The sequence below is a fragment of the Sinocyclocheilus rhinocerous genome, unplaced genomic scaffold, assembly GCF_001515625.1.
Source record: "Sinocyclocheilus rhinocerous isolate Xijiao unplaced genomic scaffold, SAMN03320098_v1.1 scaffold539, whole genome shotgun sequence".
NCBI lineage: Eukaryota > Metazoa > Chordata > Actinopteri > Cypriniformes > Cyprinidae > Sinocyclocheilus > Sinocyclocheilus rhinocerous.
This window is the reverse complement of record NW_015653003.1, coordinates 859,914-886,700: the sequence shown is the minus strand read 5'-3', so window position 1 is coordinate 886,700 and position 26,787 is coordinate 859,914. Positions and strand designations below refer to the sequence as shown.

The following is a 26,787-nucleotide window of genomic DNA, read 5'->3' as shown; positions in this document are numbered from 1 at the left end:
ATCGTGCAGCACAACTGTTTTCAGCATTGATAATAATCAGAAATGTTTGTTGAGCAGCAAATCAGCATATTAGAATGATTTCTGAAGATCATGTGACACTGAAGACTGGAGTAATGAAACACTCAGGCCTACATCACAGGAAGAAATTATATTTGAACAGATATTACAATAGAAACAGCTATTTTAAATTGTAAAAAAATAATCAAAAAATAAACAAAATTGTAAAAAAAATAAATGCTGCCTTGAAAGAGACTTCTTTTAAAAACATTTTAAAAAATCTTATTGACCCCAAACTTTTGAACGGTAGTGTGTAAGTCATACTATGTCATACATTTGTACTAATTTGAGATATAATTACTATTATTGTTATTATTATTATTATTGGGATAACTATTCCTTTAACTCTTTCCCCACCAGCATTTTTGAAAAAAACTTGCCAGCCACCGCCAGCATTTTTGTTCATTTTTACAAAAATGTCATGGCCTCCAGAATATTTTGTTGTACGAACGTGCAATACATCAAAATAAAGAACAAAGCCCCTCCTAAAAAAAAAAAAAAGGTTTATTTTAGCTTCAAGAATTCTTTTTTTTATCAACACTTGAATATAGGCAAGTTTCATAAAAAAATCAACATTTTGATCAAAAAGCTGAGAAAATCGTATTTTTATCAAAGACTACATCTGGATCATATTCATTCCGATGATCAAAGCATAGATGCAGTAGAGCGCTTCCATCAACACCCCCAAAGCTTCACAGTCCTTTACCACTTCCGGGATCGCCATTTCACTCGGTAACATTAGGCAGTTTTCATTTATATGCCGTTTATTGTTGATGATCGCATTATTTTTCATATGCATCTGCTTACATATGAGATTGCTCGTTTCTGCGTCTTCCTCGCCTGTGTTTTTGATCGGGTGATTGTGGACTCATTCAGGAGATGTGTAATAGCGCCCCGAACACGGAAACCTGGAAAATTCCGTGTTTGGCGGGGAAAGAGTTAAGGTTAAAATATTTTAAATGTATTACATTGCAACTCCATCATTACAAATATGTAATTACAAATATATTTAAATACATTACATAAAAGTTTAAATAGAAATTACAGCCAGTTAGCCAGTACATTCAGCAATACACTTTAACCATATTTTAAAGACAATAGAAGTAATTATGAAATTACACATAAAAATGTGCTTAAGTCCTACTTAAGTGGGTCAAAACTAGTTCACTACTTCACTAGTACATGACTAGTTCAGCTACTTGCATTGAATATAAATTTGAACTATGATAAATTTTCATTTAATTTTAAGTAACACGCAATTAAATGTCTGGAAATATTGCATTCAGTTCGTGCTTAAAGGAACAGTTCACTCAAAAATAAAAATCTGCTGAAAATTTACTCACCCTCAGGCCATCTAAGATGTAGGTGAGTTTTTCTTCATCATTTCTTCATCAAAACAGATTTGGAGAAATTTAGCATTACATCACTTGCTCAACAATGGATCCTCTGCAGTGAGTGGGTGCCGTCAGAATGGAGGAAGCATTAAAAACGATTATGGACTTGTATTTTGCCCAGCAGCGACGGTTCAAAGTTAAAATGCCTTAATAATGGATTTGTTTGTTACAAACACGCAGCTTTTCACTTCACAAGATTGACTCTGATTGATCACCGATTGACTGGAGTCACATGGATTATTGTGATGTTTTTATCAGCTGTTTGGACTCTCATTCTGACGGCACCCATTCACTGCAGAGCATCCATTGGTGAGCAAGTGATGTAATGCTAAATTTCTCCAAATCTGTTTTGACAAAGAAATAAACTCATCTAATGTACATCTTGGATGGCATGAGGGTGAGTACATTTTCAGCAAATGTTCTTTTTTGAGAGAACTATTCCTTTAAGTATATTATTTCCATAATAATTAAAGTATGCCAACCATTCTTATGTGCATTAGATGGTCAGTGAACGGACTCTGGACCGTCTGAGGCCAAGTCTGGTTTAAGCTGGTCTTTTTTTTAGCATGGCATGGAATGTGGGATATTTATTTACAGAGCAAATTGTGTATGGGTATGAGAGAATGGGACACTTCAGTCCACAGCAAAACATCTTCCAGAACATCTCTCTCCAACTCAGCTAGTCAGTCAGTCAGGCCAGAACGCATCTTAATTGAGGCATGATAACATGCTGGAACGGTAAGCATGAGAGAAAGGTTAGATTTAATTAGAGAAGGCAAGCGTGAATATTTAATAAGCGTGGCCGAAACTAATTACAAGAGCAAGGCGGCGATGAGCTCATGCACCGTTTCAGCAAGGATCAACAAATCACACCCAACTACAACAAATCAGACCCACCATAGCGTCTCTAATCCCTCACAAAAGAATTGGAAAGGCAAGAGAAACGCTTACTGCAGCAGAAGTGAGAGTTATTGACCAAACCCAAACCTTCTCGACCTTCAGATGAAACCCAAACAAGTGAAGTGTCTGGGCACTGAAGCGGGCGGTTGACTAGGTGATATGTCACTTTTTCAGGTGCTGAAGAGCGTGGGGAGATCCCACGAAAGCATCTCCTACCTCTTTCTCTGCTATTGGCGAAGCGGCCACGGTAACAGCTAATCGATCGCTCCTGAAATCCCCCAACACACCCTCGCCGGGAATGATCAATATCCCTAGCAATTAGAATCCCCTATCTGCATGGCTGCAGGGACCTCGGGGTAGATCTGTGGCCCACAAACACCCAATTTAGTCCTCAACTTACCACTTAATTACTAAATCCTCTGTAATGCGTATTGGCAGATGGGAAGTTGTGCTGAGCACCAGCGGATGGCTGACTGAACAAGAGACCTTTGGCAAGGTGCTAGTTAAGATACGCTTTCTCGTCCTCTTCCAGCCAGTTAAACATCTGTTTCACACATGGATCCAGACCCACGGTGATTCCTCCATTGAGCAGCACACCTTCTCATAGGAGGGCAGAGCGAGAGGTAAAAGCAGCACGCCAAGGGTCATGAAGGCAAAAACACACTCTGAACTGTCCTGAGAATTGCAGCTTCGCTTAATAAAACTCGGTTTGTGTCAGAGACACTGGCACAGTGGAGTGTGCACACGCTCAAGACATGTAATGCAAGAGCTGTTGGATCACTGGGAACCCGGTTTGAGTCCCAATCCCATTCTCTCTCTCCCTAGCTGATGCTGCATGCAAGTCCTCCTGGGAAGCTCATAATTATGGGTTCATATAGTATAATTATGTAATTATGACTTTGTTTGGAACATAATGGAGCAAATTTACACATTTGTAACTTCATGGGTTTGTATTAATCAGATAGCTATCTGGTTTGTTCCATTTAAACTTGGCCACATACAGTAAATGTGTCTCCGCAAAACTAATATAAATCCAACCTTCACTTACACTTCACTTGCTATATGAAAATTCAACAAGTTCAAGCAATAGTTTGAAAATTCTGAAAATGAAAATTCAACAAGTTCACACACACTGCGTTTTATCTATCATTAGATCATTTCAAAATCAAAGGCCTCAACAGCTGAGAGAACATCATCAGCACTGGTGAGAGAATTCAGCATTCACCACTTTTAATGAAGATGGCTGTATCTTAAACTTCAAGATGCAATGCTGACCATTGAGTTGCATTTGCAGCAGTTTCATTTTTTGCAGTTTTGGGAAGAACCCAACTGAAACAAAAACTACTGCACGATTTTGGACTAAACAAGCTTCCGTAGTCAGCTGCGCTGTGCATTATGGGATGAGCGGACAAGTGTTTGTTGACAGTTTACACTTGCAACATAGCAAACTATGTAGTATATGATGACCAGGGATACAATCAGCCCATGGTGGCGTGTTGTCTGCTGGCTTCTCCTCCTCTCTTTGTTTACTTCGGGGAGTTCCGATAGAATTTTCCCACACGTTAATTCTGACCAATCGAAAAGCAGATTAGGAAATACATTCAAGGACACATCTGGCCAAACGAGTGATGTGGATGTTGTCACGTGACTGCATTTTGGTTAGTTTCAACTGGTTCGGACCAGAGCAATCAGTGTGGTGTGAAAAGGAACCAAAATGGCTGAAAAATGCCACAATGCATAATTTTTTGTCCTTGGTCTGGACCAAATGAACCGAACTACAGACGTAAAAGTACCCTCAAACTACCTCCTGAAATGATTTGTGCAATCAGATTGCAATTCATCTCGAATGCGTTTTGGAGGGCATTTATACATCATCTTTTAGTGATCGGACAGCTATCTGATCAAAGAAAATGCATGTTTTTTTTTCAGCCAAAGAAGCTTTTTAGCAACTGCAACACAAAATCGAGAGCAAATAATGTATATAAGGTGTGCAACTGATGTGTACTTTATCAAGGCTTCCATAGAGTGCAGCAGTGCCCTTGGTTCCAGAAGTATTCTTTCCATAGGGGGTTTAAAAAGTCTTTGTTAAAGAGAAATAAACTATTACCAAGTCATAGCAACATTACAAACTTTTGAGATTTAACAGCTTTAATAAGAGAAAGATCTACAGTCCAATGAAGCATTGCGAATTACATAATTGAAAAAAATACAATGGAGGAATATAAAACTATTGATTTAAAGATGTTGATTACATATACAGGAACAATACATCTGCAAAATATGCATATTATGCATACATATATTTAAGCATTTTTGAGAGCATAGGGAGATTCTTGTCATGATTCTCTGATTGATAAAGATTTTTTTTTTTTTTTACAAAACTATGGGTAATGTAGTTTCTCACCCAGAATCCTGCTGTTAAACAGGATTAATCAAAAAAATAACCGGAAACAATATGCACTGATGGCTTCAACAAAAGCATATTCCATCGATTAACAACACCGTAGCTCACAGTAGGCCTGTCTGTAAAAGTTAAAAATCAATTCCCCTATGGAGAAAATGAATAGGATTTTACTTCCGGATCCTGACTGTTGCACTCTATTATCAGGCTACCATAGAGCATCATGGGAAATGTAGTTTTAAATTACTACCTTCATTTTAAATGACCAAATAGTTTTCTTTGGTAATCGACAGCTGCCATCCATAGAGCTTAAGTTGTATTTACCCTGAAATATGCCTAAAATAGACCTGCCCCAAACTTAGAAAATCAGGGCTCAAAGAAAATCCAGGGTTTCCCACTGATAATACTGGCATTGTGGTGGTGTTCATGTGCGCTCATCTGGTAAATACGATCATTCAGACATGACTTGAAGGCAGTATAAAGCTGAGAAATTTGGATTAATCGGCTCATAGCTTCACTAGCAGCCTTAATATGAGTGTGATATGAGAGTGTCATCCTGAGGAACTGAGTTTGGAAAGCTGTCTGCTGTACTATGCTGTCCAACTAATCACTCAAACTGCATTCAAGCACACTGGAAAACAGTCAATGCTGAGAAAGTAAGCAACCTGCATGCTGTCATTTTTGCTCACAGGTGTTTAATTCTGGACAGTGAACTGTTTTTGAGCCAATATGTTGAGTTGTAATTACCATGTGACTAATCACTTAGGAGTCACAGGGAAATGAAGACTTGAGCTGCGATGTCAATTATAATAAAATACTGCTATGATTGTATGTTGCTGCAAACAGTTTTGTCAGAATACATAGTTACTTTTGAATGGACATCTATTTTTTCCCGTATAATTGTGTAGTTGTGGCATCTACTAGTAGGGGCTAACTGGACCAGGCTGACCCCCTGATTTTGAGTTTACCGTGAGTCCTGCAGCTCCTGTTGGGTGCTTTCCAGACTGTCTGTTATTCTCTTGAGCTCTGCCTGGAGTCTCCTCTGGGCTTTCTCTGCCTGCACCACCTCCGTCACACGCTCTGAGAGCTGCTCCTTAGCCAGACGCTGACCTCTCTCCAACAGCTGCACTTTCTGCTGCTGCTGTGTCAGCTCCTGAGCTAAAACATACACGCATATAAAACATATAAAACATTTATGATTTCACTTCAAGAGTATCAGAGTTCCGGATACGTATAACAATATATACACTACCGTTCAAATGTTTGAGGTCTGTAAGATGTTCTTTGAAAAAGAAGGCTGCATTTATTTGTTTAAAAAACATAGTAAAACAGTAATATAATGGAATATTATTCCAATTTACAATAACTGTGTTCTATTTGAATGTATTTTAAAATGTAATTTATTCCTGTGATGGGAAATCCGAATTTTCAGCATCATCCAGTCTTTTCTCATACTCCAGTCTTCAGTGGCACCCGATCCTTCAGAAATCATTCAATTATGCTGATTTGCTTCTCAAGAAACATTTCTCATTATTATCAATGTTGAAAACAGTTGTACTGTTTAATATTTAATATACTGGAAACCCTGATGCATTTTATTTCAGGATTCTTTGCTGAATAGAAAGTTCAAATAAACAGCATGCATGTATTGATCGATTGATTGATTTATTACAGTGTACACATCTGTACATGTCACTTAAATGACTGGAATGACAATGATCAATTTCATGCATCCTTGCTGAATAAATCTTATATAAATCTGAATAAGTCTAAAATGTATATATCCAAAACTTCATTAAGTCTAAGTCATTATATGTTGTCGCTCATACTAATCCCTTTCAAGATTATACCACGGCCACATCTGCCCGTCTTCATCTATGTTGAGGATATTGTTTCTAACGAGCATCATTCCCACAGTGGTGTGTGTGAAGATGTGCATGTATCTGATGGCTTGAGGCTCTGAATTGATGGGCTGTTTCATTTCAGACGGGAGACTGCTGAAGAACACAAACAGGTGCACACGCATATTCTGACAAACCCACATGCTCTATCACACAGATTTAAATGCAATGGGCTATCTCTTGCAAAATCAAGAGAAAATCACTGCCCTGCTGAAATGACCAAATTAGACCAGCATGAATTCCCATGGTTTGTTCTTGCGGGTCAAGCAATCACATTTGAGTTTCCGTCTACCATATTTGATGTTAAACGGAAGAAACAAGCTTTCTTGGAACCAAATGTACTTTTCTGAGCCATTTTAACAAATACTTTTAATCAGCTGGCCCCAAGATTGAATGTGATTTTTAATGAATGTGTCCTATCAGAGTAAGCACAGGTGTAGTAGTTTAGTGTGTAATGCATTTTAAAATACTCATAATCAGGCTACAGTTCCATTTCTATCGATAACATGATTATATATTATTTAGACAATGTTAATAAATTTGTCTTAAATTATTTATTCTACCTTTGTTTATATGTTAAGATTTCATTTCTAAAAAGCTTTTCAATTATATGTGTTCAGAAAGACTTTTAGATTTGTTGGTTAATGTTTAATGGTCACGTAACATGCAAATAAACAAATACAATATTTAATCCTTTTTATGTGTGTTTTATTTTGATTTGTTTTGATTTATTTTAATTTTACATTTTTGTGATTTAATTAATTATTAGATTTCCATTAACTTATGAACCCTTGCAGTTCCTTCAAGAAAACCACTGTTTGGATAACCCTGACATTTAATGCACTTCATGTTGTTGATAACAAAGAATGGGATTTATTTTCTTTGTATTTTAATATCAATATGGTACAATATGGATTATCCTATCCAAATTAATGTGATAAAACAAGTTAGGTCAACAGTAATCAAAAAGTAGTCAAAATATATTACCTAAATTGTTTATGTTAATAACTACATTTTTTTTGTCATGTAATTTGCTATCATTAACTGACTACAATTTGTAAGTAATCTACCCAGCACCGAGTTTGGCTTAGGTGTCCAAATACTCCTTGGGGCTGCTGTATTTGCAGTTTCAGCAAATCTTCTAAGAGCTTAAAGTATACTCTACGCTTTTTAGAATTATTTACATCATGGCAATCCACCATAAAAGTTCTACAGGTGTTCTGCTCTGTGTTACCCGTGTCTCTGCAGGTGGCGTGAGCCTCCTTCAGTTGTTCTCTGAGCTGAAGCATCTGCGTTTTGAGTGAGGCACACTCTTTCTCCCTTTGCCTTTTCTCTTTCTTGGCTCTCTGCAGATCAGCTTCTAGCCCTCGAGCATAGATGGCCTGCCTCTCTGCCTCCGCCGCCTTGCTTCGGATCTTCTCCCGCGCCTGCAGAAGATCAGCCTCGGATTGTCTAAGTAGGGCATCTCTCTTTTGGATAGCCTGAGAGAGAGAGTGACTGTGAGAATCCGCCACAGGCAAAGCATATCTGATCTGTACATACAGTGTGTGTATACTTGTTTACCTGGTCACACTGCCTTTGAGCTGCCAGTAGTTCTCCTTCCAGACTAGCAACCTTCTGTTCCAGAGAATCAACTTGTGCTCGTCTCCGGCCCTCATCCGCTGCATCCGCCTGGAGCTTTCTCACCTGCTCCTGCAGACGCTGCACCTCTGCAAAACACACGGCTGATTGGAATCAGTGTGAGAATCGAGTGAGAAAGTGAGCTGCCCGTAGGTTCACTCACCTGCCGTACTGGCATCTCGGTGCCGTGCCAACTCCAGCTGGCAGACCCGCAACTCCTGGGCGCTCTGACCGCAGCGCTCCAGCGACTGGAACAGCGCCTAAGGACAAACACACACACACCTCCACTAACATGCGAAGTCGTCACACAGCTGTCAGACTTCTGTGACTGTGCCTTGGGGGAGTCGTGTTGATGCCCGGGGCGCTGGAGGGGCCGACCTAAGGTGGATAAGAATTCCCCCTCTTCCCTGAGCTGTCTCCATCCCTAAGGCTATCGCTACGCCCACTGCTTACGCTCGCCTCTTCGACTCCATTCCTCTCCCGTCTGGCCTTCATTTAGCATCCCAACTGCGTAATACGCCTGCTGAGTTTCGACACAAGGCAAATACCCGGTTTGTCCCTGACAGGTGTCGCCTCCAATCTGGCAGCCTGCGCTTTTGACGCGCTAACCATTCAATTAAGTCTCAGGGATGCTCTATGTGTGGGTGCCATCTCTTAATTACCCTGGGAACCGGGTTGCGTTCGCACGTCACGGCTCTGACAGGTGAACCGGCGTGTCACGGCGGTGGTAACACGTACCCGTGCTCTCAACGCCATGTGTCTGTCTGCTGCATGCAAACGGGACAGGTTTTAGCGAGATCTGATTGTGAAACTAATATAGCAGAGGCATAATCAGCAAACACGGGCAAGGTTGAGGGCCCTTCGTTTGGCACCATTAAAATAACGAGGTGTCACGAGGCGCTGGGACTCGCCGCTCCAACGCCAACATGTGTCAAGACAAATCTATATTTCATGGCCACTTACAGATGTATAAATAGCCAAACGAGGTGCTCGAATCATCTATAAAACCCTGCTAAAAGGTTGCCAGAAGATGGTGGGCACTGTCAGCGGGACAGAAGGGTAATCAATCTGAGAAGGGGGAGCGGGTGGGCAGTGGCGCGAGGGGGGCACTAAATCACGTCGCTGTTGGCATAGAGCGCGACGAAACGCTGACACTTCGGCTGACGCGCGAGCTCTCCGACAGCCTGATGGATCGCTCCACTACACTCCATTAAAGCTGGATGGCTCGCTGCCACTCTGACATAACAAACAATTAGTCACAAAGGTGCCCATGAACTTGCACGAAGCCTCTCTGGATTCAATCAAAGCCTGATAAATAGTCCCCGAGTTGCACGGTGTCAATGCATACAGTAACGTATGGCACGGGGAGCAGGTGGGTCCATTTAAAGCCCATTTTTGTAACAGGCAGAGATTACCATGATGGATCCATGCAGATGTGAGAGTAGCATGCGGTGTTTCTTTCAACTACAAAGACAAACAATGATAGTCCTTCACTCACGTGCTCTAGTTCCTGAACGCGGGACAGCTGGGATTCGTAGTCTGAGTCGGAGTGAACGTGAGTGGCCCGGTAGATGGAAAAATCAGCCTGTGTCTTCACTACCATCTCTTCCCGCTCTTCAGCCTAGAAAACACATACACACTCAGCTCTCAGACAGTTTTTAGATTTAAATTCATATAAAACAACAGGCTAGTTACATAATCATAACTTAGGGGGCAATAAACCTGAGAATTGTCTTCCTGTAATTACATGGGCTCTAGAAACACGATGGTCATGGGTTTCATTCCTAGGGAACACATATACTAAAACATATATCTTGAATAACCTCACAGTCCAGTAGTGCCCATTTACCTATCTTTTAGTTAAGACTACTGAATATTAATTAGGTGACAAATGATCTATCACCTAATTAATATTCATAAACCAGGATAATACAGTTTATTACATGCCCCATAGTTTTCTGATTTCTCATATGACCCTGGAAATTAGTTAAATTATCCCGTTAAAAATAGTTAGAAAATAGGGAAATAAGTAGTAATCTGGAGAGAAAGAGTGGGCATTCATTATTCTGAACGGCAAAAGAGCATATAAAACCACAGATCAGCCTCGATCTGGTCTCTATTTTCCTCTCTTCGGTCGTTAAGGTCTGATAACAGGCCCTAATACCTGTTAAGTTTTTCCTTCTGAGAAAGATAAATCAGTTCAGCACAGTGCTGTCAGAACTGAAGACTGAATACGAAACAATCCCAAATGGGCTCAGGCTTAATGAAGATAATGTTTCATTATGTTACACTGTCTGTTGCTGTTAAAGACATAAAACAACGAGCTAGGAAAAGAAAGGAAGGTTACATTGCACATATCATACTGGCAATTTATAGTTGCCAGTATGATAACATTCAACATTCCTTTTGAAACACTGCACCTCTGTCATTTCTGCTCCAATTTTACATCTTGTAAACATGTCTCTTACCTCTGCCACTGTTCCAGTTTCACTTAAAACTGCTGCTGTTACTCCTATTCTTAAAAAGCCAAATCTAGACCCAACTGATTACACTAATTATCGTCCAATCTCCAACCTACCGTTTGTTTAAAAAATCATGGAAAAGGTTGTTGCTGCTCAACTGCAGTCATTTCTAGCTCTCAATGAACACTGATATATTTCAGTCAGGTTTTCGTTCGCAACACAGTACTGAAACTGCTCTAGTAAGGGTTATAAACGACCTCATCCTTTCTGGTGATTTGGGTAATCTTTCTATACTTCTACCACTCGATCTCAACAATGAACTCTTTGATATGTTTCAGTCAGGTTTTCGTTCACAACACAGTACTGAAACTGCTCTAGTAAGGGTTATAAACGACCTACTCCTTTCTGGTGATTCGGGCAATCTTTCTATACTTCTACTACTCGATCTCAGCTCAGCTTTTGATACGGTCTCTCATAAACTATTACTCATGCGCCTCTCAGAGATTGGCATCTCAGGAATGGCGTTATCCTGGTTTTCCTCATATCTGACGGACAGACAATATTACATCACCATACATAACTATAAATCTCCCTCTGTCCCTCTTAAACAGGGTGTGCCACAGGGCTCAGTCCTAGGGCCATTATTATTTATTATTTAAATTATGCCCCTCGGACAAATTATTCGCCACCATGGTTTAATATACCACTGCTATGCCGATGATATTCAGATATACACTTCCTGCCAATTACTAGTACATGCTTTAATCACATCCCGCCTTGATTACTGTAACGCTCTTTTTTTCCGGATTACCATTACGCTCCATCTCTCGATTGCAATATATTCAAAATTCTGCTGCGAGAATGCTAACTTACACTAAACGGTCTGCACATATCACTCCTATTCTGTTCAAGCTCCACTGGCTACTGTGTCCTCTCATATCATTTATAAAATTCTTCTGCTTACTTTTAAGTCACTCCATGGTCTTGCTCCTACCTATCTCTCTGACCTGCTTTCTCCATACATTCCCTCTCGTTCACTTCGATCATCTGGAGATTAACTTCTTTGTGTTTCGAGATTTCGCCTATTATCTATGGGAGGTAGATCTTTCTCTGTTATGGCTCCCAAACTTTGGAACACATTGCCCCTGGCTCTTCAGACAATAACCACACTCCACAAATTTAAGTCTAAACTCAAAACCTATATGTTCAACCAATATTACCTGTTATTCTCTCTCTTTTTTTTTTTGTGTGATTATGATACTGTATTATTACTGTGGTATGCAACTGCAACCGCACGTTCTGGACTTGGCAAATGTCTTGTCCATCTATGTATAACATGATTGTTTATTTGCTTTTGTCATTGTGCAGCGTCCTTGAGCTTGGGAAAGGCGCTATATAAATTAAACATTATTATTATTATTATAGTGCCTTAGGCACAATATAAACAAGAAATAAACATAAAATCATCAGACATCTAATCAAAACAAAATTAAGACCCTAAGTTAATTTTAAGGGGACTAAAATAAATAATACAATAAGATCTTAAGTTAATTTTAAGAGGACTAAAATTAATAATAAAAGGACTTATAAATGAATGATAAATAAATAAATAATAAACAAAATGTGCTTAAAGCGATAGTTCATCAAAAAAAAAAAAAACTGACTATTTACTCACTCCCATGTGATTCCATCCTTATTGACTTTCTTTCTTCTGTGTAACATAAAGGAAGATATATGAGAAATGTCTCATGAGAATTTTTGTCCATACAATAGAAGTCAATGGTAACTGATGGTTACCAACATTATTCAAAATATCTTCTTTTGTGTTCTGCAAAAGAAAGAAGTAGCATGAGAGAAGTAGCTATGTCTAATTTATGAATGAAATGTTCATTTCAGTTCAGTGTACACAAAACCGATCTGAATGATTTGTTTAGAAATGAGACTGATTCAGTTCCTCAGTTGACTCGATGAGTAGATAACAGTCCACTAGAGTGGAAGATTATTGATAAATAATGGTTCAGTGTACACAAAACCGATCTGAATGATTTGTTTAGAAATGACACTGATTCAGTTCCTCAGTTGACTCGATGAGTAGATAACAGTCCACTAGAGTGGAAGATTATTGATAAATAATGACTAAAATCACACACAAAGCTATTATATCAATTCAGAAGATTTACAGACTTCTTTTAGGATACTTTTATGATGCATTTGCACTTTTCTTGAATCTTGAAAACATCAGTCCCAGTTTATAATTCTATGGAAAGAACAACCTGCACATTCAACACTTGTGTTCCACAGAAGATAGAAAGTCATACGGGTTTGATAGGACATGAGGGTGAGTAAATGACAACAAGTTCATGTTTGAGTGAACTAACACTTACAATAGTTGTATTAAAATAGTTAGAAGGCCCCTAGTCCAGCTGAGGATCATCTCAGAGAATGCTACACAGCAGTCTGTCTACAAGTATATTACGGTCTACAGCTTCCACTGAGAAGGAAGACGATGAGGTGAGGCGATTGACTGACGTGATTGTTTTACATCACAATCACAGATAAAGGAAGCTTTCCTTCTCACTCTGGTGAAGGTTATGTGCTGCAATGCCGACAGCCCAGCAGGTTCTGAGTGAGCGGGAACAATTAAGGGGAGCTTACACGTACGGGAAGGAGACATTGGTGAACGGCTGAAGGACGTGTGTGTTCTGACTCTGAGGTCCTGCCTGAAAACAGCTGGATCAATATAGCATGTATAAGTGTGATGTTTAGGGATTGTTAATGGGACGCTGGGCATCACATGTATCTGAGAGGAGAAGCCGGAGGTGCTTGAGGAGAAAAAGGCACGGGAAGGTAGAGCAGGAAGGTCCTCACACCTAGTGTGCACTGTATCCGACAGAGATGACCGCTGGGCTGTAGACAAGGCCTGTCCCTCCACCGCTGAGAGCAATGCCCATTATTTCAAGCAGACACCGCAGACCCAGCAGGCTTTTCCACTTTACACCACCCAGCCACCCTCCCGGTGAATGTACACGCAAATCAAAACAACTTCAGGTCCATTTAAACACCAGTCGCTGTGTCTGAAAGGGCCACACATGCAAACCTTACCCAACAACTACGAATCAATAGCAACTTCAACTCCCAGAATTCCTCAAGAGAGCCACACACAGCTCTCTCTCTGACACTGGGGGAAATGAAACACCTGAAAAAGCGCTCTCTTCAAATAGTGAGAAGAGTGAGGGTTTTGACCTGGATCGATACAATCCAGTAAGAACAACTCAAACGTATCTGATGCTCAGATTGGCTTTTGCACCCGGAGAATGGCGTAGATTCGCTTCCCCATTGTGTTCACACCTCAGGCTGCACTAACAAGCCACTTTCCACTGGTATGTGCGATAACTAGATTTCAATTGGCTTGATATGCAATCCGAACCCAACAGAATTCAACTCTAGGGAGGAGAAGAGTGTGTTAAGTCTGTTGCATTATGGGGCATTCATAGTTCAGATCTGCAGCCTTTCTCATACTCGATTTAATAGTTCACAGGTGTGAATATACAGTGGTTTTGCAGAAGTATAGGACAACTTTTCTGGATCAACATCCCTAGAGTAATATTCCTGGGTCAATGACATGATGCTCATTGTTTTGATGGATCTAATAACTTTTTTTAAACACATAAAAAATGCAGTTCATACATACAATGACTCGAATATACCTCTTCTATGATTAGCATGTTTTCTTTTCTATTTTTTTTTTAATTAAAATTGATTTTTATATTTTTTGGGGGAGACATGAAGCAAAATATCAAGGTGATAAGGGTGAACTGTCCTAATATCATAAAAAGATAAAGTAAGAAATTAATAATATCTAATAACTATCAAGAAGTATATTTTAACAAAAATGTGTTACAGCTTTTTAATATTTGAAAAAACTGTTGTCTTACAATTAAAGTCATTAAGTTAAAAGACTTAATGATATTTATGAAATAATAACAAATAAATGCTATTGTGTGATAAAAATTGTGAACTTTTGAAACTATCAACCTTTGAACTATCATTTTTTCTTTAGAATATAGGTGAATAAAAAGGTAATACAATTAAAATATATGTGAAAACATCCCCATTACTAATATCATCATTATTGATAGCTTTAAAAAAATAAGTATATAGTAAAGTCAGGCTGATCCAACTGTCTTGATATAATAATGATATCATATTTGTAAATACCTTTTCCTTTCCTTTTATCTTTTTTATTAAAAATGAAAAAAGGTAATATATATATATAACATCTTCAACATCTATTTATTTATTATTATTATTTTAAATTGATGATGATATTGATCTTGTTGTTTGAGAATATTGATAATAAAATTGTTTTCATTGAAGATTATTGATAGCTTTAAAAAAATATATATATAGTAAAGTCAGGCTGATCCAACTGTCTTGATATAATAATGATATCATATTTGTAATACCTTTTCCTTTCCTTTTATCTTTTTTATTAAAAATGAAAAAAGGTAATATATATATAACATCTTCAACATCTATTTATTTATTATTATTATTTTAAATTGATGATGATATTGATCTTGTTGTTTGAGAATATTGATAATAAAATTGTTTTCATTGAAGATCTTGTTCATCACTGACCAATCAACCAATCGGATCCCTTACATTCCCTTTGAGTTTAGTGATTCTTAATGGTTAGGCGTAGAGGTAGGGTTAGGCCTAAATTTGTTTGACATGAATGACCTAGATGTACTTGGGCCACCATGAAGGGACACACCTACTCAAGCTGTGGGTTAGTTAGTGGTGTTTCTGGTCGGGTTACCTGTCGGCGAAGGGTAGCAGCAGTGTCTCTGAGAGAGCTGATGAGCAGCTCACATTCCTGGCTGTGTTTACGGCTGTGCTCCAGCTCTCCCAGCGTGTCTCGGAGCTGCTGGCTTAGTGCGGCAAGGGCATCGTCTCCACTCTCCAGCTGGGCGCAGTGTACCTGCAGATCTCCCTGCAGAGCTACAACCTGAGCCCTCAGACGGAGGACCTGCTCTTCCCTCTGTGCCACCTGACGAGACACAAACGACAGCCAAAAGCATATCAGGACCACCACCGATGTCTGCTGCTTTGTGCTTTATAGTTTCAGTTTAGCTCAAAAATTTTGCAAACGAGTAATTAGGGATCCGTTTTTATAAACCAAATGTGAATCTGTTTGGTATTTGCTGCACTGCAAAAACAAAACCTTTTTTTCTGAATGTCAATTTAAATTTTTTTCAACAGTGACTTGGTCTTTTTCACATCCAAAACTGTAAATTTAACAGTATTTTACTGTAAAAATACATTACGGTTAGATATATACAGTTATTCACTGGATATAGTAAGGAAACTTACTGTTAAACAATTAACAGGTTTTTACCATTGCATTTTTACAGTCTTTTACCGTTAAAATCACAATCATTTTTTACAATAATGACACTGATACGATACCAGTATTTATAGTAATGTTGTTATTTTCAAGTACAGTACAGTAAAACTGATGATTTCATGATTTTCTCTGTCTGGTTCATTGTATGTACACTTTTTTCCACATTAAAAATTATAAAGAATTATAAAGAATTTTTAACGGTGAAAAAAGTCTCTTATGCTCACCAAAGTTGCATTTCTTTCCTAAAAAATACAGTAAAGAATAGTTATATTTTTAAATATTATCACAATTTAAAATAACTGTTTTGTACTATAATATATATAATATAATTTATTCATGTGATGGTAAAGCTGAATTTTCAGCATTATTACTCCAGTCTTCAGTGTCACATGATCCTTCAGAAATCATTCTAATATGCTGATTTGATGCTCAAAAATATTTCATATTATTATCAGTGGTGAAAACACTTGTGCTGCTTCATATTTTTGTGGTAACTTTTTTCAGGATTCTTTGATGAATAGAAAGTTCATAAGTACAGAATTTTTTAACCATATAAATGTCTCTAATGTCAGTTTTGATCAATTTATCGCTGAATAAAAATATGAATTTTTAAAGAAAAATTTATTTCTAATTTCTGGTACACTGGAAGGTATTGTTTTAGAGTAGAAGTACAACTACATAGCTTTTCAAATAATTATTTTCATGTTATGGCTGATTAAAAAGAGATTTTATTGCACAGTACAAAAGAAACTTTCAACAGAAAAAGGATATTCTGTTGCAAACTGGAACGAATAAGGACTAATATTATATGAAATATAGTCAAAACATACTCTGCAGTTGCTAAAACTAAACTAAACTAAACTTAAAGGGGTCATATGATGCGATTTCAAGTTTTCCTTTCTCTTTGGAGTGTTACAAGCTGATTGTGCATAGATAAGATCCCTGAAGTTGCAAAGACTAAAGTCTCAAAACCAAAGAGATATTCTTTATCAAAGTTAAGACTCTGCCACGCCCCCCTAAAACGGCTCGTTCTAACACGCCCCACATATCTACCTCACTATGTGGAAATATTAGCATAATGCAGCCCAAATGTGCACGGAGAGTGTGTGTGTGTGTGTGTGTGAGAGAGAGAGCGAGAGAGAGACAGCTTCACATCACAGTACATTTATTTTGAAAGATGAAGCTCGCGATTATGGTAAGGGGCGTTACATTTCCGACGAGTGCTTGCGGTGTTCGGCCAATCGCAATGCACTGGGTCAGCTGGCCAATCAGAGCAGACTGCGCTTGTCGGAAGGAGGGGCTTTGTAGAAAACGAAGCGTTTGAGAGAGGCGGGGCATATAGGACCTACAATAATGTACAGTATTTGAAAAATAATGTGTTTTTTGAACATTAAAGCATGTCAACATATTCTGTTACACCAAATACACAAAATAATGATCTTTAAAAAAGCATCATATGACCCCTTTAACTAAAACTAATTTAAGTACCAACCTGACTGTGGGCCTCTTTCAGGTCCTCCTCGCGGCCATGCAGTGTGTTCTCTAGTTGTGCGATTTTGCTGAGGCAGGCCTGGTACTTGTGTTTGCAGAGCTCGAGGGATTCGCTAAGAGGTTGCAGTCGTGCCTCTGCGTCTGTGGCCAGTTTCTCAGCCTCCAGTAGACCTACCTTTAGTTGAATCAACTCTGCATCCTGACTGCGGAGAGCTGCCACCCTGCCGGAGACCTGACACACACAAACACTTATATTTAGAAGCAGAAGTTGTGATATAGTGAAAGTGAAGTCTGCTGAACTGTCTCACCTCGTCCTCCGTGTCTCTCTGCTGTCTGTGGGCCGTCTCCAGCTCTCGGCACAGACTCTCCAGGTTATCTCTGTGCTGCTGCAGATGACTTTGTGTGCTCTGCAGCTCTTCCTTAAGGGCCTGCACCTCCTTCACCCGGCTCTCCTTCTGTTCCTGCACCTCCTCTCGCAGATCACACAGCTCGTCCTTTTGAACTTTACACTGACACACAGCAGACAACGCAAATGAGCAATAAACAGACCGTGCTTCAAAACCTGTTGTGCTTGACAGAGTGAAAAACTATCGAGGCTACCTTGATAGCATTTTTGAACACCATAAGTGTGTCGAAATGTTAAAATCAACTGAACAGCCCAGGGTTATTATAGTTAACTAAAACTGAAATAAAAATGAATAAAAACTATTTAGACATATTAACAAAAATAGAAATAACAAAAAACACTTAACAAAATCTCTAACTATAATTAAAATGTAAATATAAGAAAATATAATTCAAAATTTTAATTAAAAACTATAATAGTCAATGATACAAATAGGTCACACTTTAGTTTGGGGACCAATTCCCACTATTAACGACTTTTGCCTCAATAAACTTGTTAAGCAACAAATAAGGAGTTTATTGATAGTTGTCAAGTTTAGGTATTGAGTAGGATTAAGGGATCTAAAATATGGACATGCAGAATAAGGCATTAATTTGTGCTAATAAACAACCAATATGCTAGTAATATGCATCTTAATAAGCTGGTCGGTTGGTTGTATTTACATTTATTGCCATATCAGCTTCATCGACAGATGTATCGGCATTACATGGTAGATACAAATTAAACATTCAACAACATAATATCATAAATACAATATAATAAAAACAAACATTTTGTAAAATTGACTTTAGAGAAAAAGACAAGATTAAGTAACACTTTATTTTAAAGTCCAATTCTCACTATTAACTAGTTACTTATTAGCATGCATATTATTAGCATGCTGGCTGTTTATTAGTACTTATAAAGCACAAATTAATGCCTTATTCTGCATGGCCATGTTGTAGGGTCCCTTAATCCAATACCTAAATATAACAACTACCTTGCTAACTATTAATAAGCAGCAAATTAGGAGTTTATTAAGGGAAAACTCTTAGTTAATAGTGAATATGTGTTCCCTATTCTAAAAGATTATTTAAATGTACTTGTGATAAAAATTGTAAAGGTTTTTCTGGTATGTTAATAAGCAACTAGTTAAAGGGGTCATAGGATGCTACATGCACTTTTACAAGTTGTTTGAACTGAAATGTTCTGAAAAGAGCTGTTTTTGACAGGGTAAAAAATGTGTTTTTTACACTACCATTGAGAAATTTTAACCAAACTATGTTACAGACTTTTCATTAAGACCCTAAAGTATCATATCAACTTGTGGAAAATGGGCATCCTATGACCCCTTTAATAGTGAGAACTGGTCCCTAAATGAAAGTGTTACAGCAAATACAACAGTGGTATGGTCTATGGTGTCCAAAAACACAGCAGCTGTCACGAACACATCTTGTTCAGTTTTATAGTTTCATTGTCATGTTCTGTTTAGTTTCTAGGTCATGGTTTTCATTGTCTCTGCTCTCGTTCATTTGTTACCACATTTTCTCATTAGTTACACACCTGTTGCCTGTTTCGTTAATTATCGGTTTCAGTGTATGAAAGCCCTCTGCTTCCTCGGTTCAATGTTTTGCATTAACGTCAGTGTTTAAAGTGTATGTGTAGTTTTGCTTTGTGTTTTCATTAAAGTCTTCATGAATCTCAATCGTTCTGTGTCACACTCTCCGCTTTGGATTAATCTACAAGCTGTTACGTGACAATGGCGTTCTAAGAGTGCTAATAAATACTGTAACAGCACTCTTTATGTCACTTCTCTTGTCTGTGTTTGTGGCGTCCCAGATCAGAGTATGTGAGCGGTGTGGAACCGGAATGAAATAGTAATGCACCGCAATTGAAATTCTGGTTGATACCGATGAGCTCATAATTATTTTCAAGTTATTGCCAATATTAAAATTCTGTATGATTATTATGTCTAAACAAACGAACAATAAAACACTAAAAACTAAAACTTGTCTTTTTAAATTTAAATATAGGCATCACAACATTATAATCTGCAGATTAAAAAATGGCTATTCATTTTCTAAAGATGACATTTCACAGTGTTTTCAAATTATTAATCTTTTTAAAGATTAACTTTAAGTGAGCTAAATGATGGCTAAGGTGATCTAAATGTTAAAATAGGGAAAATGTGCAGCACAATTACATATTGAGTGGACATATAGTTTATACAGTATATATATATATGCAATATCAACCGATATTGATACCTTCTAAAAATCTCTAATGTCGACAAATAACTGATGGAATGGTAATTTATGGCAAAATTCATAAATCTGAGCCCATGCAACTGAATCAATATGTGTTCAACTGTCCTGCCGCTTTACTGCAGTGAATTCCATTGTACAATAATTCCACTGTAAAAGGACCGTGCAATAGAAATGCAACGGCGCAAGTGATCCAACTTTTTGATTTAATTTCCGTGTTACCTGTGTGGGGTGAAATGAAAGTTTCTAGAGCTTTAACAACACTATTAAACTAATGCAGAATATAATGTATATTGGGGCAAATATTTACTGATTACATACTGTACTGATTCAGTGACATTGTGATAACTATTGTGTTTAACACAATTCTGTATTTTCAGCAAAGCAGAATTATAAACATTTCCATGCTAGCTTGTTTTTCACAGCAAAACAACACAAAGATTCCACAAAAATCAAAGTCCAGCAAGATCCTGGTGGGACCGTGACATGCAAAGCCTGATGCTTTGGCTTCTTTGGAATATATATGCGAATAAGTAGATCATAATTATTGGTCGGTTTTCACTGCAAATTAAAAAATAATGCAGCAAATATCACGATTTTTTGAGAAAAACTGTAGCAAATTTAGACATTTTGGGCTGCGAAAATCAGAAAAAAAAGGGACTGGGTGACATGCAAAGCTTGATGCTTTGACTTTTTTTATTATAAAAAATAAATAAATACACAAACTTGCCAAATTTTGTTGGTAAGTTACTTCTCATTTCTGATTCACAGAACTATGATATAAAAGCACACTTACAATAATTACCTGTTTACTCGTATCATAGCCGTGCTGATATTCACTACAACAGCATTCTTAATTAGTTAATTAGTAGAGTCAGAAGCATCCTATTATTACTCCATATTTACAGACTCACATCTGCAGTCACAGGCTGGCATATATAATGAATACTAGAGATTCTCAGACAGAAATCAGCGAAGCCTGTTTGCTCCCTGAAGCATGTCTGTGGTGCCTCACTGATAGCAGCTCTACATTAGATTATTAGACTCCAGAGAGAGACGATCCCAGATTGGATAATATTATTTTTTCCCCTGGCTGATGATGCATTACAAACATAAGAAGCACTGTAACAGATGTCTCGCAGGGTGAAAATAATATATCACACAGGCTACTGCGCGCACACACATGCGGTATATTAGTTCTATGAGTTAACTTGCGTGATTTATTGGACTTGGTGAAGGCCCTGGATGGAGTCTCCTCAGTGCACCTAACTTCCCTTGCAAGCATCATTAAGACTACACCGCTAATTGTGTTGTTTTAAAAGAGTGGAAGCTGATAATGACTCCATTAGTGATTCACCAACACTTCTGTTTCCTTGGAATCGAGCCGGGAGGAGTAACATGACATGCACGTGGGAAAACCGCTGACAGATGAATGGAATAAATGAAGCAAGCAAGCAGAGGGAAGGAGAGAATATGAATGTTTCTTAAGTTGATGTAAACTAGTAAAAGGTGGTAAAGGCAAGGCGAGGTTTGACAACCACAAGAAAAATGTGGACGTTTGATACTTTGAGGCTGTCTGATTGGCCAGCTAAATTGATTTACACTGCAGAAAAGGCACATTAATCCCAACTTTTTAAATGAGACACAGACATAAATGCATAAACAGGAATCAAAGTTGCAGAAAACTGTGTAGTTAAAAGGTGATTCTCATTTATTATTATCTAAGCTTATACTTCAGGATCCGTTTGAACATAATTCCAAAAATACATTTAATCATGAGACAAAAAGTTAATTTAAAAAATAAATAAATAATGTATAATACTCTTCTCCTTCTTCTTATATATTAAGAGTCTACTTTTCATCATCATCCTTATTATTATTATTATTATTTGTGCATTATTATTATTAGTCATAATGTATTATTATTATTACTATTATATAGAGTCTACTTTTCATGAATAATAATAATAATAACTAGATAAAAAAGTTCGTCAAGACAAACTTTAAGTTGGCTTGAGAAAGCCGGACTAGAAAGTTAGAAAAAGTTTGAAAAGATTAAAAAGTTTAAGAAGTTTTAAAAGTTTTAAGTTTGATGGTTTTCAGTCTGAAATAGCAAAGTTTGAATATTTTGAAGGCAATACAGTCTGTCAGAGATGATAAATAGATAGATAGATGTAGATAGCATGTTGCTAGCAAGATTAGCAAGTGACTAGCATGTCGCTAACATGATTAACATGTGACTAGCATGTTGTTAGCATGATTAACAAGTGACTAGCATGTCGTTAGCATGAGTCTGATTGAGTCTAATGGGCTTCAGTGTGTTTAGATTTGAATTTTGACAGTTGGAGTTTGTCGGAATGTTCAGGTGAGCAGAGACTTTTCAATGTAAGTCTATGGGATTTTTATGATTTTTAATATTCATTTTTAAGAAAACCATAAGTCCGATCAGTTAGAAAAGATATAGCACACCCGGTCAGAACAGTCTGAAGAGCTGGGCTGAGTTTGGAGTCTGTAGAGTTAAAGCTCTAGGAGGAGATAGAGTTGATAATTTAGGATCAGAAGAATAATAAGAAGTTTAAATAGCATTTCAGTAAGTTGGCTTTCACAAGCCAACTTAATAATACACATTACTGTCATTAATAATGATTTATGAATTATTATTATTATTCAAAAGTAGACTCTTTATATCATAATACATTATTATTATGATGAATATTGTCATTAATAATTAATCATTAATATTCTATTCTATTAATGAAATGTAGACTCTTTAATATAGATTTCTATATCACACTATCCTATATTGTTGAAATTTTTGTGACAAATGAATGAAGCTTTCAGAGAAGACAACGAATATTGAAATTAATAGGAGTTTTGAAAAATGAGATGAAGACTCCATGTGTGTCAGCAGCCTAATAAAATATTTTTGATCATGAATATTGAATATTTAGATTTTTGTGTTGGTCGCCTAATCTTGGCCGACATGTTGACATGACCAGCTATCTACCAGCAATTCTACTGACTTTATTTCTGTAATTCTTCATTTGGAGCAGTTTTAGAACAATGGCATCAGTAATTGAAAACTTCTGCGGGATACTGCATCAACACCTCTAGGTGTCAGTATAAGCTCAAGATGACATGTGGGCCAAAGCAACATAAACAAAAAATTACTGAGTGCACCTTGTTGAGTCCTTGGAAGGAGTTGACAGCAGTGTGTCGCGTGGCGGCGTTACAGCATGAATCAGTGCTAAGCTCAGTCTAATTTTCTAAGTCCCTATTTCAGTTGCAAACTCATCACACAGACAACAGCCTGTGGCTATTTCAGATGAGATTTAGACTGACAGAGAGAGAGGAGGGTAGACACACTTTTTATGGAGCTCTCTCGTTCTTTTCCACCACTGATTAATTTCGTACTAGATCAGTTGGCCAGCAGTGTTATTAGCATACAATTTCCATGGATCAGGCCCTGCAATAAAACCCTGTCATCAAGTCACTTGTCAAACACACAATTTCAAATCTCATTTAGTTTCTAATATCATTTTCATACCAGGCAGAGGGGTGCAGAGAGAGGTGGAGGGCTAGAACAGAGACGGGAATGTGTTATGTAAAGGATAAACGGAGTCATCGATCAAAATTAAAAAAGCTGAGATGAGCTTCATGATTAGAAATTCTACGGATCAGCATCAAGTGTTTATCAGGTAAAGCAGACAGCAGGAGGTTGAGAAGCACTGGATCTTCTAGAGGGCTTCAAGTGTTATACAAGCAGTCAGCGTTTGCTATAACAATCATCTACTACAATAATCTAATGCCACCGTGAAAGAAAATCATTTTTCAAATTTTGTACATAAAATCAGTGTTGCCTGATGTGCAAAACTAGCCAACATAACACTAAAGGCCTGTTCACACCAAAGACAATAACTATGACTATAACATTTGTTCTAACGATCATTGTAATTCTATGAGAACAGAGATACAGAGAAATCAGAAATATTCTTTTTCCAGCTAATGGATGATAAAAAAACATTAACAGCCAATCAGAATCCACCTGACTTTAAAAACCTTGAGCATTTAAAGCAATAGACGACATAAATTCAGTGTGCACAATGTTACTGTACATTGGCGTGGATGCTAATATAGTTATTGGTTATATTTAGAGTTTTTGTTCTTGGTGTGAATGGGACTTAAGCTTTTGTTGGTGGTTGATGTGTATTTGCTGAGGTGTTTCTGAGCACATGCTAGGTGTTTTCTGGGTGTTGTCTAGGGGGCCGTTTGCACGAAAACGTTTTCAGCCAAAAACGGGAAACTTTTTATTCGTTTTGCCTGTTCGTTTACACGACAACGGCGTTTTGGGGACTGAAAACGCATGTTTTTTAAAACGGGTTTCAAAGTGCAAGTTTTTGAAAACGGCACTGTTATCGTTTCCGTGTAAACACCCAATACGGGAATCTTTGAAAACGGTGACGTCATGCGCGTGTGTAGTACATGTTAGGTATGTAGACATGCGCAGTACGTGTCGATTTTAAAGGCAGGCACAAACAAACATACACAACAATGGCGGAGTACATGGTACTGTTGTTGCTGCTCAAGAGTTTGCTAACGCTTCTTCAGCAAAGTGTGGATTTACTTCACCAATATTACAACCAACAGCGAAGACGCATCATATCAAAGTCCCTTTAAGGGTATTCTATAGTCTTTGATCATATACAACATATAATCGTCACTTCCCTACAGGTCCTGTTTACTAACAAGGTGACAGCGCCAACTACTGGCCTGGCATACGTAATACAACGTTTTTGGCCGTTGTGGATATGTGTAAACGCGAATCGTTTTGAAAACGTTGACGTGTACACGTAAAACTTTTTAAAAATGCAAGGGAAAAACTTTTCCGTTTTTGACAACATCGTTGTTGTGTAAACGTAGCCTTAATCCCTTCATCAAGTCGGTTTCAAAGCGAAGCGCACACATTGATGAGGCGATCAGCTCGTGATCCGGTGATTTCCGCGCCGCAGAACGGCTTTGTTCACAACTTATAAATGCAGTGAACTCGTTTATTGCAGTGCTGTGAGTTTAGTGCGCGCTTGGGAACGCAACGCCACCAGTTAGGCTTTATTTTCGTGGCAGATGATTACAGCATTTCACTAGATTTGTAGTGAGACGCGTTTTTGTAAGCCTGTTTTCACTGAACCTGGAGTTTTCCTTCAAAATAAAAGAATGGTAGATAAGATAGAAGAATTTAACTTTAAAATGTACTAACTTTTTATTTTTCTTTATTGGTCTTTTTTCTTTTTAATATTGCAATAAATATTGTACCGTGGACGTTATATCGTGATATTATTGTATCGTGAGATTTTGATATCGTTACATCCCTAATGTTTATATTTCTGATACTCAATATTTTATTATTTTAAATTATATTAATTTAAAAATTCAAACAACCAATTTAGACATTAGCCTAACTGAAAAAAGAAAAGAAATGCAAAATTAAACAGATTAAAATACTTCACATTATTTGAAAGTGAGAATGTTTATATTTGTTGCACTAAAACAAAAACATAAAACAAACAAACTAAAAAACAAAACAAATCAAACAAAACAAAAAGAATAGTTAACCTCACTTTTGGTTTGAAATATCAACAAAATAAACTCCAGCTAGTTTGTTTGGGTTTAACCATCAACCTTCATTCACATCAACATCCAGGACCAAAAATAACAGGAATAGTGTGTAAACACTTACATGATTGCAGTCTGAAGCGATCTCTGTCTCCTAAAGAGAGATTAAGAATAGAAAATATAAATTATAAGTGTTCACACAGACAAAAGTAATAGGCATGTGCAAAACGACATGAATTTCAAGACTAGCCCCGTGTAATTACACTGGTTTTGGGTTCACCCCAATATTTAAGGAACATTTAAAACATTTTATTGTGCTTAAAAACAAGTAGAATAAGTGCAACAACATAACTGAACGCAGTGCCTCAAAGAGCATTTTTAAAGTCTTTAACTTGACGACACTTGTTGTGGGATGCTCAAAACATTGTGACACTTCAGCAACCAAAAATGTCTGAATATGTATGGCTGTAGTACTGGTGCTTTAAAAGAGAATAAAAAAGACAAGAGTTTTACCACACGAACAAAGCATCTAAAGTTTTAGATGATGACTATCAGATAATTAACATTCTGACAAAAATTAAACATTTGAGTATGAAAATGCATTATTAAAACAACCTAATTAAAGGCAGGGTATGTGATTTTTCAAAAACACTTTAGAAAACTGATTCGGGCCGAATCGCAAAACAAACTTGTAGCCAATCAGCAGTAAGGGGCGTGTCTACTCGTGCTGTGGAGGAGAGCGCGTTCAGTGCATGGGACGGATATTAGCCGAGCGACAGAAAGATAGAGATGGCGGATAAAAAACAAAAGAGGAAAACGTCTGCGGAACGATAAGGCAAGAAGTAGGACCCGTGTAAATATCGGATCAGCTTTCCAGCGCTGGAGAGAACTC

At 37.5% G+C, this 26,787-nt stretch overlaps 1 protein-coding gene across 1 annotated transcript in view; it reads right to left on the bottom strand.

The window, feature by feature from the left end:
- The window catches only part of LOC107715444 (trichohyalin-like), a 113,677-nt gene that overhangs the window by 37,443 nt on the left and 49,447 nt on the right, over positions 1-26,787 (bottom strand). Inside the window, exons 11-18 of the mRNA XM_016521588.1 lie at positions 17,945-18,145; positions 17,638-17,868; positions 15,558-15,788; positions 9,772-9,894; positions 8,437-8,533; positions 8,217-8,362; positions 7,888-8,134; positions 5,721-5,910 (exon numbers count right to left, since the gene is read on the bottom strand). Coding sequence (XP_016377074.1) covers positions 5,721-5,910; positions 7,888-8,134; positions 8,217-8,362; positions 8,437-8,533; positions 9,772-9,894; positions 15,558-15,788; positions 17,638-17,868; positions 17,945-18,145 — 1,466 coding nt within the window. The remainder of the gene's footprint in view (positions 1-5,720; positions 5,911-7,887; positions 8,135-8,216; positions 8,363-8,436; positions 8,534-9,771; positions 9,895-15,557; positions 15,789-17,637; positions 17,869-17,944; positions 18,146-26,787) is intronic.